General features: G+C 41.0%; 1 protein-coding gene across 4 annotated transcripts in view; it reads left to right on the forward strand.

The window, feature by feature from the left end:
• The window catches only part of LOC128030709 (SHC-transforming protein 1), a 33,177-nt gene that overhangs the window by 12,884 nt on the left and 7,480 nt on the right, over positions 1 to 12,813 (forward strand). For 2 of the 4 annotated variants that reach the window (XM_052618565.1, XM_052618567.1), the window contains 5 exons: positions 6,703 to 6,867; positions 8,056 to 8,126; positions 9,321 to 9,384; positions 11,324 to 11,443; positions 12,509 to 12,562. In XM_052618565.1, coding sequence (XP_052474525.1) covers positions 6,703 to 6,867; positions 8,056 to 8,126; positions 9,321 to 9,384; positions 11,324 to 11,443; positions 12,509 to 12,562 — 474 coding nt within the window. Of the gene's footprint in view, positions 1 to 4,708; positions 6,868 to 8,055; positions 8,127 to 9,320; positions 9,385 to 11,323; positions 11,444 to 12,508; positions 12,563 to 12,813 lie in introns of those variants that run through there. The other 2 variants (XM_052618563.1, XM_052618564.1) reach the window with 2 other exon arrangements.

Consider the following 12,813-nt stretch of genomic DNA (forward strand, 5'->3'; position numbering starts at 1 on the left):
AATCTGGTACCAATATATTCTACACCCCTAACTTTCACCAATAATTCTTTCATTTTGGCAAAGCCTCATCCATGTGTTAGGGATATAAATAACCTTATCTTGGTGACATATTTATTTACATCAGCTCAATTTGCAAGAACAATTTCTAATGATTAAATCATCATCATCACCAAAAAATCTAAGACGTATTGGCTTGAAAGGATGAGTAACAGCTCTATCAGTTTGCCCAAAATACTCTCACCATCCTTATTATTGAGCCCTGCTGTGTTTGTTTGTCTGTAACCTTAAAATTAAAAGTATCTTATTGAATCAGTTGTCTTTTTGCATTGATCATGTGTTTGTTTACCCTGTTGTAAATGTTTGTCTGCATTAATGAATTTCTTGTGATTGTCGAGCTGTATTTCTTTGCTATATGTGTGTTTTGCATCTTCTCTCTTTCTCTCTCCCTCCCCCTCCGCCTGTCTGCTCCAAGTGTGTGTGCTCACCAGACATGCCCATGCCCTGGAGCCAAGGACCATGATGCAACCGTGTTTTAGCCAGAATATTCCCTCCCTCCAGACGTTTCTGATGGACATTTCAGCACTGAGATGTGACAGGGAAGAAGCAGCGCAAAAAAGAATCAGTGCACCTTTGCAGCATACGCAGTGTCCTTAAAAAGCAAGAGCACGGACAGAGTGCACTCTGGGATTTGTAGTTCAGTTGACTCTTCCTAATAACCCTGAATTCAGGTCACTCGACTGAATGACTCACAAAACCCTCTAGTTACTCTGACACTCTCAATTAGATGCTTATTGCGTGGTTGGTCTGGATTTGTAAGCGCATAGATAACCTTGAGGATGGCGTCAAATTACCTGCTTTTTGCTTTTGCTCGCCATTGGCTTGTTGATGTGGTTGAGGATGGTTAAGACAAAAATGAAAACTCTGACATCATTTCCTCACCCTCATGTCATTCCAAATAAATTTGTTTGTTTTTTATACAATGAAAGTCAATGGGGTCCAATGTAGTCAGCATGGACTTTCATTGTATGGACAAAAACTTCAGTTTTTCAGAATATTTCAGAAAGTACGTCATACATGACAGAATTTTCATTTCAAGGTGATCTGCATCTTTTAAGTGTCATATTTATGAAAAAAAATTGTAATTATGTGCAGGATTATGGAATATCAAGACAGAAATGACTAGCCCCTGCAACTTGCCTGCTCTTGAGTTACCATGGGAGGAGCATTGGGGGCAGACTTCATGCTCCTCATTCGCTTTTTCTCTCCATCCATTGATGCATTTACTCTCTCTCATCATAATTTTGTGCATTCGAGAGAGAGGTGTTCGGCTGCTTTTGCATGCATGCTCACTCATAAATGCATAAATGACTGACACTGCGAAGAGAGAGTGAGAGCGAAAGGGAAGGAGGGGGCAGGAGTGCAGGGGGAATCAGCACTAGCATCAGTGAGAGAGAGAGAGAGAGAGAGAGAGACCAGACAGGGAGGAGAGGAGAATAGAGGACAGTTGGCTACATCGCTCCTCACACACAGACGGAGGTGGAGAGAGGAGCGGATGAGAGACTGTGGGGGAAGGAGAGGACAAAAGAAGACCGCTGTGCAGTTCATCACGCCATTCCAAAGAAGTGAGGCTGGACAAGACTGACGCTGAACGAGGGAGCCGGCGTGACTTTGTGATTTTGAAGAAAACAGAAGAAAAGGATAAAACAAAAGAGCGTGTTTTTGTCTTTCAGGGAGGGGGCTGAGCCAGAAAGCATGTGAGGGAGAAGGAGGAAAATTGCCTAGCACTGTTTAAATATTAATGTGATTATGATGTGAACATGGAGGTCGTTCGTTTTTAACTAAAACGTGGCTCTCTCGTTCTCTTTTTAATCCAAGGACTTAGTGGATGAAATAACTTTCTGCAGCAACTACACCGTGAGGACCACCAAAAAAAAGCTCTTTAAATTGTTTTGTTTACTTTTTTGGATTATATCTTATGAACTCTTCTATTTTTAATTTACATAGTGATTTTTTGGTGTTACTTAAGAGTTATGCAGACAAAAATCAGGATTTTTATGCAAAACCTAGATGTCTGTGTTTTTTTGTGTATAAACAGGTGCTTTCATAGATAGATAGATATTTATTATTCAGTAGATATTTAATAGATATCAGGACTACTTTTTAGCTTTTGCTAGTTTTGCTGTCTTTAGGCGGAAGTGTGCATGAGTCTGTCTTAAGAGTGTGTGTGTGTCTGTGTACTCGAGCAATATTTGATTTTCTCATTTGGACCAGTGCCACGACTGCGCTCTGTGCATGTGTTCAGATGTGTGTCTGGTTCTTTTTGAGTTTGGATGTCAACACTGATCACTGCTGTGGTGTTTGTGGCGGCAGCGGTTGAACTTTCCTGTCCTGTGCCAGTGCTCACTGCAGAACATTGATTCAAGCTGGCTCTGAGCTCTCGTGGTTGGACAGGGAGAGAGCCGACAGGTTTTGTGTTGGCAAAACTTGTTGGCCTTTGCTTGGGTTGTGTCACGACTCTTGTCTCGCACGTTTTTTTCCCTAGTCTGTTACCATAGCAACAGTTTCATTGGCATGTTAAGTTCTCAATGTCTGTCTTTTACAACTTCAGCGCTATCGTGTTGCAGTGTCCCAAGCTATGCTTTTAACTGGACTCAGTGTTCAATGTCGAATTCGGAAAGAGTCGTGCCTTCAAACCTTACAAGAGTTCAAGGTGCTCGCTCTGAATCTTTAGTTCATTTAACCAATCTCTAAATAAGAGTTGCCATATCCAACATTGGACTTATTTTTTCACTGACGTCAAAATCATTGATTTATGATGTTTTATATTCAAATGGTGTAGTTAAACTCAGGTTTTTCCATCTGTGCTGGAGCTCAACTGCACTAATTCAACATCTGATTTACCTTTAGGAGATTAGTGAGATTAGCTGTTTCGGCTTACATTAATTATAAATATACAGTCTAGCCTATTAACCACACCTGTGCTTGACTGTAGTCTCTCTATGTGGTTGGTTAACTTGCCTTTGGTTTCACTTTGTGATGAACAGGAACCTCTCAGAATTTAGATACAGTGTAGCCACTGTTGGGCTGGCATCTTGTTCACTCATATGTTTCTGAAGAAACCCATCATTATCAAAACAGGGATTTTGCCATATTCCTAACTGACAGGTGCTACACCCAAGCTAGGTTACCAATAGTGTGGTTATGATATTATGTAAATGTTCTTTTTTAATATATATATATATATAGTTGGATTTCTACTTCTCTGTACAAGTTCTCCTAAATACTGTGCTGTTCCTGTGCCATGTTGTGTTGATGTCGATATAGTCCATGACACGATGAGCAACTCGTTAATACAGCCAAGTCTGGGACACTTCTGTGTAAGTGCACAAGATATAAAATGAGCAAAGCCGTTTGGACTATACTGAATACAGTGAGCTCTGCAGCACTAAACTACTGGTGCCATGTCATCGTGATACGGTTTACGAAATTTATCTCATAACTTATTGCACTTTGTCAACCAGGTCTGAGTGGTTCTCTTTACAGGTCCTCTGTGAGGAATCTCTCCATAAGAATGGCCCAATAGCACCACTAACGTGACACTTTGTAGATGCAAAGGAGTGCGCACACTCGGGTCTTGTCGCAGTCAAAACCGAGATAATCGAGCCACATCATTGTCTTTGACTGCCTGTTGATCTGTTGGAACAACTTGGGATGTCTCACATTAATTCATGCACGTCTGAGGCAAGACACTATGTCTTTTTGAAGCCCTGAGGCTTCTTTGTGGTCACACACTGGTGCTAAAGAGTGAAAAAAAACAATCAGAAACACCTGAATTGACAAAGGAAACCACAACAATAGAAGCTCAAGGTGTTTTTGTGTTTGCTGATGTAAAATATACACATATACAGTGAAAACCATTGTACATAGAACAAGAGTGGATTTGGTCGAAGTCAGCTGGACTTGGCTATAAATGGCATTCATAATACCAGTAGAAACTGTTAATGGTCTATATATTACAATCATTTGTGAGGTTTAGAGTTACCCTGGTCTGTTAGCTCAGAACTGTTAGAGGTTACAAGACTGTTGCCTCTCTATCAGAGGTTTTAAAGTGCTTTCCCCAAGGGATGTGCATTGGTGCAGTAAAATTCGGTGTTTGACTTTGCTAAGTGACATTTAGGTGGTAGGTTTTCACTCAGGAAACAGATCTATAAAGATCCGCTCAATCCAAGACTTGTTTGCCTGATTTTAAGGTGTCATTTAGGCTAATGAGCATCTGATTGATTTTCCAGTTAGCGTCTAATGAGCAGATCTCTGGAGGCGGGACTTCAGATTTGGCCAGTCGGGTCTTATTACCGTCACCCTGACAGTGCTGAAACGTGGTTGTTTTAGGAACATCATAGTTCCCTTGCGGCTGGAGTGTCACACTTCAACTTCTTCACGGATCACACCAACCAATCAGTGATTCTCTAAATGGTGCTCAAACTCATGTTATCTTGTATACAGTATCTTCTGACTGTTTCAGGGCTTTCTGAGTCATTTGTCCTTTTCTAAATCACATTTCTACAAACTGTTGTTTATCAGGGTTAATTATCTGTGTATATAATCAAATAATTTTTTTCTGAGTCTGTTGATTCAGTGAATTAATGCGCTAATTTGAAGATCGCAACGAGGCTCTCAGGTGTTATTTTTTTGTATTTTCATTTTAAAGGTAAATAGGAGTAGCAGGACAGCCTGGAGAACGGGAAAGAAGACGTGGGAGGGGGCGCGGGGGAGCGAGAGATTATCTGGAAGAAGAGAGCGAGTGTGTTGGAGAGGGAGAGGGAGAGAGAGCTGGAGAGGCAGAAGCTGGAGGAGGAGAGGAGGAACACTGTGGGATACACGGTGTGGAGGCTGAGGGAGGGATTTCAGGAGAGGAAGGATAGAGAGGAGGATAGACTTAAAGGGACGAGTGCAGAGGGCGCGAAAGCTGCGCAGCCGGAGGTGATCTGGAAAAGACGAGAGGAAGAGGAGGAAAAAGATAGGGATAGAGCTCGGCTTGGCGATAGAGGTCCCACAATCATCTGGAGGAGGAGGGAAAGGGAGTGACAGGAAAAGATGGGGATGTGTCCGCTCTAAGTGCTTTCAGATGTGTGACAGGACATGAGGTGGCAGATTCAGACGGTACAAATAAACTTGCATGTACTCAGACTTCATGTAATCTAGGTGCTAAATAGTGTACATCAGGTCCCTTTTTATGTCTTGTATGAAATTAAGTGTTGAATTTAAGTCTGGCTTATAGTAAAATGTGTATTGTATCATATTAATATATGTATATGTACAAAAACTCGAGTTTCATTTCATTTTTCATTATATATTTATTAATAATGTTGAAGGAAAAATGAAACATTTAGCTGCACTTTAGCTTCTGAACTTCAGATTTATCTTAATATTGTATGCATAATTTCAGTTTTTACCAATAAATTGGGTAGTTTCAAATCAAGTCATAATTAACAGACCTTCTAGAGGTCAGTGTAACCCTTGTAGTAGATCCCTGGTGTACTTTTTTAACACCTGGACTAAATTAAGTCTTTAAGCCAAACGATGAGGATAATGTTGATCAGTGCCAGTCTAATCATCACTGAACGCAGCAGTTTGAATCATTATTAAATGATCCACATTCACTGGATCAGTACTTTTAGCATATTCCATCCATCTCTTCCCGCTCTCTTCCTCTCTCACTCTATTGATCCGTCTGTCTGACGGAAGCCTCCTCTCTGAGAGTCTCAGCTGCAGCTAATAGGCTTTTTATGGGAGTCTGTCAGACAAGAGCTAGTAGAGAGGAGCCCAGCACATGCAAAGAGAAATAAACATGCACATAAACACACTCGCATGCATATAAAACAGTAGTACTATTTCACACATCTACCGAGATGGATTATGTCTGGAGCACTTATGTCTGACTACATCAGTAACTTCATGACAATCATTCTATATTTAGTCATTCCTAGTGTCCTGAGAAGCTCTATGCAGACTTAAGATCTGATGCAAAACCTACAAGCTGTGTATGACGACAGCAGAAAACTTTATTACATTTTTTCATCTGTCTTTTCGTCTCCTTTGGCATCCTGTTTTTGATACTTTCCGGACCTCTCTGGTGTGATGATGAAGGAATCGGTAGATGCAGAGAAAAAGAGGACTATAAAAGACAAGCGAAGACAAGCTATCGATTGCGATAGAGCGGCGTGGAGAGACATTTAAGGACGTTTAGTGGACAACTAAGACGGCTGAGACGTCATGGAGCTCGTCCCCAAAACCAAATACACGCCCTTCAGGAGCGACTCCTTCAGCTCAACAGACGAGACTGCATCCAATCCCTCTCTCCCTTCTTCTGCCCCTCTCACCCCTCTCACCCCCCCTGGGATCCCTCCTTCTCTCTCCTCCTCCTCCCTCACTCCCATCCTCCCCTCTTCGTCTCCACGGCAGGCTGAAAACAGCCCCACCACCCTCTGCTCCTTTTTCCCCAGGATGGGAGCCCTGCGGCTGGGTGTGTCTTCCACTCTGCTCCCAGGCCTGAAGGCCTCCAGCAGGCCGGCAAGCGTGCCAGGTGGTCAGAGAGGTTTGGGAGAGTCTCTGGAAGACACTCGGACCTCTGCTGCCAGCTCTTCTCCTCCTTTTCTTCTCCATTCTCTAACAGCCCCATCTCCTCCTCCTCGTCCCCCACAGGATATGAACCGGCTGGGTGGGGCCTCGCGGAGGGCCCGTGTGGAAGGGGGTCAGCTCGGCGGAGATGAGTGGACGCGGCACGGATCCTTTGTCAACAAGCCCACCCGAGGCTGGCTGCACTCGGACAGTGTGGTCAGCGCATCTGGGGTCTCCTACACTGTCAGGGTAAGATGCATGTACAGTATGTGTCTGTCCATCCAGTTTTCTGTCCTCTTACCACCCCTGGTTACTTTTCATAGAGACTTGGATCACCCAGCCATCTAGAACTCAGTAACAATAACAAACAACCAATAATGCCCTAGAACTTAGTTTCCATAGTTAAACGCATCCGATTCAGGTCATCAGCCTATTCGTAGAGACTCTAAGACTGATGTTAAACGGGGCAACTTTTTGAGCAATGTTGCCATCAACAGGCGACCAGGTGAGACACAGGGCCCACGACTGATCTAAAGTATCCAGATAGATAATTGTTACCCATTCTTAATGGCAAAGACCAGAGCTGTATCTGACATTGCCCCCCACATATTGCCTTTTAGTTACATTACTCCACTAATATAGTCCACTAAATGAGTGCATGAATATGAGCGAGTGAATTCGTACACTGTGTGCACTGGAAGTTATGCAGATGCTGTTTTCTGGCCAGATATGCATATGTTATGTGTTCTCTAACGTCTAGACGCTGAGCATACACCAGTTTTATACCCTAGCATTGTGGGACTGAATCAGTGCTCCTGATGTTTTCCACTGTGGTTTCAGACACCACTACAAATGGCTGTCCACTCAAGAAGTGCACTATATAAGGGTTGGTTTAGAAGGTGATTTCAGACACAGCCCTTAACAATATTACAACAGTATTTACATTTTTATACTATCACTAGTTTTAAAAAATAATTTATTAAAACAGCTGTGCATGAAAAGTGGGTTATTTTTTAATATAAGTAATGCAGCCCTAATGTTGATATAAATGTTGGTTAATAGTTTAGGGTTCTGCAGCTTTTCAGTTCTCGAAGTGAGTCCATTTTAGTCCAAGTCCATTTTATCTGCTCAATGGATTGCTTTCTTTAATGTGTGGCATCCAAGTCTAGGGGCAGGAACTACATTGAGAACTGCTTTATTTGATTAGTGCTTTGTAATTAGAGCATCAGTTCTCATAAAACACGTACACACACACACACACACACACACTCAACTACATGCATTACAGCCGCCTGGCCAACTCGATAATCTTGAGACAAGGCAACTGTGCAACACTACCATTTTCATCACAACCATATCTGTGTTCTGATTTGTGCTTGGATGAATAGCATGCGAAGTGCTGTGACTGAGGGTTTGTCGTCTTTGTCTTTGCTGCAGTATATGGGCTGCGTGGAGGTGATGCAGTCAATGAGAGCGCTGGACTTCAACACCAGAACTCAGGTTACCAGGTAATACACACACGCACACGCACACACACACACACACATTCACTCTCGCTTGCACTTCCTCTCATATTCGATCAAATTTCCAGTGTATGTATATCCACAGTGTCCCACAGGAGTGATTTAATCGTTCATTCTCTCCACATCCTAATGCACATGTGCGCGAACATGCACTCTCTCACTCAGGTCCGGTTAAAAGCTCCTCTGATGAAAAATTCATGTTGATCTCTCAAAGAGTGTGACAGAAAGAGAACGCTAAAATAATGAACATACACAACCATCTGCTCATTCTCACAGCCACTCAGTGTCTTGCATTATCACACTTTTGTGAATAAGTACTGCAGAACACTTGCCATAGTAAACCAAATTATTTGCTAAATGTAACACAGCATGTAATGGAAGAGGAGGGGGAAGAAGGAAGGAGTTATAATGGCATCAGCCCTGTTGTGTAACCATGAAGAATTGTAATAGAATCCTCTAGAACCCCCTAGAACCTTCATGGTTCTGTTTTCATGTTTGTGTTTGTAAATGGATGCTACACACCATTATTTCTCAGTATTGACAGAAGCAGCTGCTTGATAAAATGTTTTCGTGCATAATCCACAGTTTTGCTGGAAGGGGAAATGCATCTGAGGAAAAATATTAGTATGGTGTGCGTATGTTATTATAGTCTGGAAAAATGTACTAGTTTAAATTTTATCTGTATTTTACACTTAATTTCCTCATTTTTTTAAAATCAAAAATACACATACAAATATTGCATAAAATGTACATGTTAGTGAATATTTGTAATTGTAGTCTATTTTTGCCATCTTGTTCATTTATTTTTGTACTGATTTTTGTAGGACCCTATTGTGTTTGTTCCCGTTCTTAATATTATTATAAAGTTGTAATGGTTTGACATTCTGATAGAGGACAGTGCCAACATTAAGTACACCAATTTTGGTGGGTCTAAGACATTCTCTCTAGCGCCACCAACTGTCCAAAGTTTCACTATAATTTTTGTGTCTAACTTTTTTTTTGTGTGTGTGAGATGGCAGGACATGTAATGACTGGAGCGTGTGTCTAATGTAACAGTCCCTCAGTCATATGTATTTTGGGAATGCATGAAAGGAGTGTGATAGAAACTCATCTAACAATCTGATTCTGTTCTCCTCACAGCATATGTGTACATTTCTAACCGTTTGTTTTGTATTTCAGGGAGGCAATATCAATGGTGTGTGAGGCAGTACCAGGTGCCAAAGGAGCTCAGAGAAGGAGAAAGGTATCCAGTGCTTTACCTTATCTTACTTTCTCAGACACAGACTTTCAAGCTCGCAATATATTTGCCCTTTTGTTAGTTAGAGGTACAACTCAAAAACCTCACAGTGTTCTAGTTAGGCCTGAATGGTTTCCAGTAAAAATAGTGCCATGTTATCTTCAACACACACATTCATACTTGTTTGCTCAAGTGTTGTTTCACAGCTGTGGTGTTCGGTTTATGGTTGGTTTCAGAGGTTGGAGGGTACAAGACAAGACCTCTTTCAATTTGATTATATGGTTTGTGTGAGTGAGGACCAATAGTCTGTCCTGATCCTGTTATGATCAACACAGACCTGTTTCACAGCACATGCATGAATGGTGTGTTAAGCGGAGCATCAGTGTAACTGCAGCAGCCAGCTTGTGTTGTGCTTTCACACTGATAGTATTGTAACAGAGGCTCTACAGTGAAAATAAAATCAATTCTGGTTTAACATATTGAGGTTTTCCATTAATAACAGCTTTTAACATTGAATTGTTATTGGTCATATGCCACTTAAAGTCTGTTCAAAGGGGATCACATTAAAATAGTCATTTATTCATTCTATTCAATATATTCTTTATATTACATTCATTAATGCCTAAAATTAACACATCAAAAATAGGCTTAGCACAGATCATTCATTTACAGTTCCACTACTCCTCAAAAGTTTGGGATAATTAATGAAATTATAATTATAATTTTTATTTTTTTGTGTGTGTGAAAGTACTCTCTTATGCTCAACAAAGCTGGATTTGATTGACCAGAAATACAGTAAAAACGTTAATAGTGTGAAATATTAAAAAAATTATATTTGAATATATTATACTAACTAAACCAATTTCACCTCAAGTAAACCAGAAAGGGAACCAGCCGAATGTGTGTTAAAGGGGTCATATAATGCTTTTTTTAAAGATCATTATCTTGAGTATTTGGTGTAACAGAATATGTTGACATACTTTAATGTTCAAAACATTTTTCAAATAATGTACATCATTGTAGGTCCTCTATGCCCCGCCTCTCAAACGCGTCGTTTTCTACAAAGTCCCTCCTTCTAATAAGCGCAGTCTGCTCTGATTGGCCAACTGACCCAGTGCATTGTGATTGGCCGAACACATTAAGCACCCGTCGGAAATGTAACGGCCCTTTCCATAATCATGAGCTTCATCTTTCAAAATAAATGTAAAGTCTGTTAATAATGTCCTTCGTTTTACCATCAGTTCAAGCGTGAAAGAGGAACAGAGTGATGAGAAAAACACAGTGATGAAGCTCCTATGTGTTTTTCGTTACACAAGCCTCAGACGGTTAAAAGAGCTGACTCCCACTGTGTGAACCTGTCTCTCTCTCTCTCTCACTCTCACACACTCTTGAGCACACACACGCGACGTGCAAAACTCTGCATTTGAACAGTCAGTAGCAAATACTCAATTATTAAACTAATAACAAAACATACTTACAGTAGCTGATTCAGAAGTGCCAGATTGTCGTAGCAAAGTCAGAATTACCTCCTCTCCTAGGTTCATGAACCAGTCATCTATAAAATGCGATGCTGTTCTGTTGCAAGTAATCTTAAAGATTCCTAAATGCATCTACTTTTGGAAGGCCAAATAAAGTGCTTTTGCTTTCACCTAAAGCACACAATATCTCTCTGACATGACTGCTTCGACACTACTGTGGTCACTGAAACCAGGCAACCTTTCTTTGCGTGAACATTTGTGCGGCATTATGCAAATTTTCCACATAGTGAGGTAGACATGTGTTGGCGTGTTTAAACAAGCTGTTTTGGGGGCGTGGCAGAGTATTGACTTGAATAAAGAATATCTCTTTGGATTTGAGAATTTAGTCTTTAAAAAAATGTTAATTGCATCGTATGACTCCTTTATGTGTATCTAAATGGAGTCTCTGTGTTTCGGTCTCTTCGCAGCCCTCCTCTCGTGGTCTCTCCTCCATCTTAGGGAAGAGTAATCTCCAGTTTGCAGGGATGACAATCAGCCTCACCGTGTCAACCAGCAGTCTAAACCTACTGGCAATCGACTGCAAACAGGTGAGGCATCACACACGCACGCAAACAAGTATATAGTGCCTCCTTTGCTGTGTGAAATTCACTGTTACACGCAGCTAATGATGAAAGCACCCTGCGTTATGCAGACGCTCTTCACAACAGTACAGGATGGATAAAATACCTCTGAATAAGATACTTCTCAGTATGACTTAAAAGTGAAATTTGCCTTTTCTACAATGTTTAAAATTCTTTCTCATATCCTAGTTGTGCCATGTGTAGAGACAAGCTATTTAAGTAGGTTTATTTCCATGAAGAGTGTACACTAGTGTAAACACTAATTTGGCTCTGATCACAAATTGTTAGAGAATAAGCTGAGAAAACCTCCTCCTCACTTGTCATAAGATCATAAAATTGCGCTAAAATACACATTTTAAATTTTTTGATTCTATATGGCCAAAATGTTTTTTTTTTTTTTTACTTTGTCTTGTCTGACCATCACAGTTGAGCTAATTGATCTAAATTAAACTTTAAACTACAAAGTGTTAATTGAGTTTAAAAAAAATTACTTAACTAAAACAGAAAGTGGAAATAGTTTAAAGTAACCTGCATTTCAAGGGGCTAATCTTCAGAAATTTGTTGATGTTTAGCTAAGTGTTACCCAGATGCCCACTAGATTATGTAAAGTTGGTGTAGTTGGCTGGAGCAGATATCCTCTGGCTTGTTTACAGCTGCACCACAGGACTTTTCCCTCACTAATAAGTGTTCAGTTATATACCAGTGTGTTGGCATTAGTGCAGTGAGGTTTATCAGCGTTCGGGCTGCCCAGCAGGCAGCTGACTGGAGGCCAGACTAGGGCCTGGCGTAATTGCCCTGCTGATGTGTGTTTATCTTAATGAATCTAAACCATGCAGAAATACTGCACACAACTGCTCTGTTACTTTTTGTTAGACCACAGTCTCACCACATCATTTCTCGCCTTGTCTCCCTCTCTGTCCATCCCTTACTTTACTCATCCTCTGTCGCTTCCATGTTTGCTCATTTTCATCTCATGCCCACTGCACTTTTTTTTGTCACATTGTCCTGTTCTCCATCCCTCTCTCCCTACAGATTATTGCCAACCATCACATGCAGTCCATCTCTTTTGCATCAGGAGGAGATCCAGTGAGTCGCACCCTCTCTCTCTCGATATCTCTTTCTCCTTCTTATTCTGTCTTTACTAGGGATGTTCATCATTTGTTGCCGATTAAGCTTATCAGAAGTTAATTTAATCAGCTGTAGCACAAATCTGTTTCGTAATCAGCCGAGCTGATGGCCATGCAAAGCCAGACTCCACAACACATACATACGTCCTCAGGTCGTCTGTACAAATGGGCTCACTGTAGTCATTGTTATAGCATTTCTTTTTAAATAAT

The sequence above is a fragment of the Carassius gibelio genome, chromosome A16, assembly GCF_023724105.1.
Source record: "Carassius gibelio isolate Cgi1373 ecotype wild population from Czech Republic chromosome A16, carGib1.2-hapl.c, whole genome shotgun sequence".
Lineage (NCBI taxonomy): Eukaryota > Metazoa > Chordata > Actinopteri > Cypriniformes > Cyprinidae > Carassius > Carassius gibelio.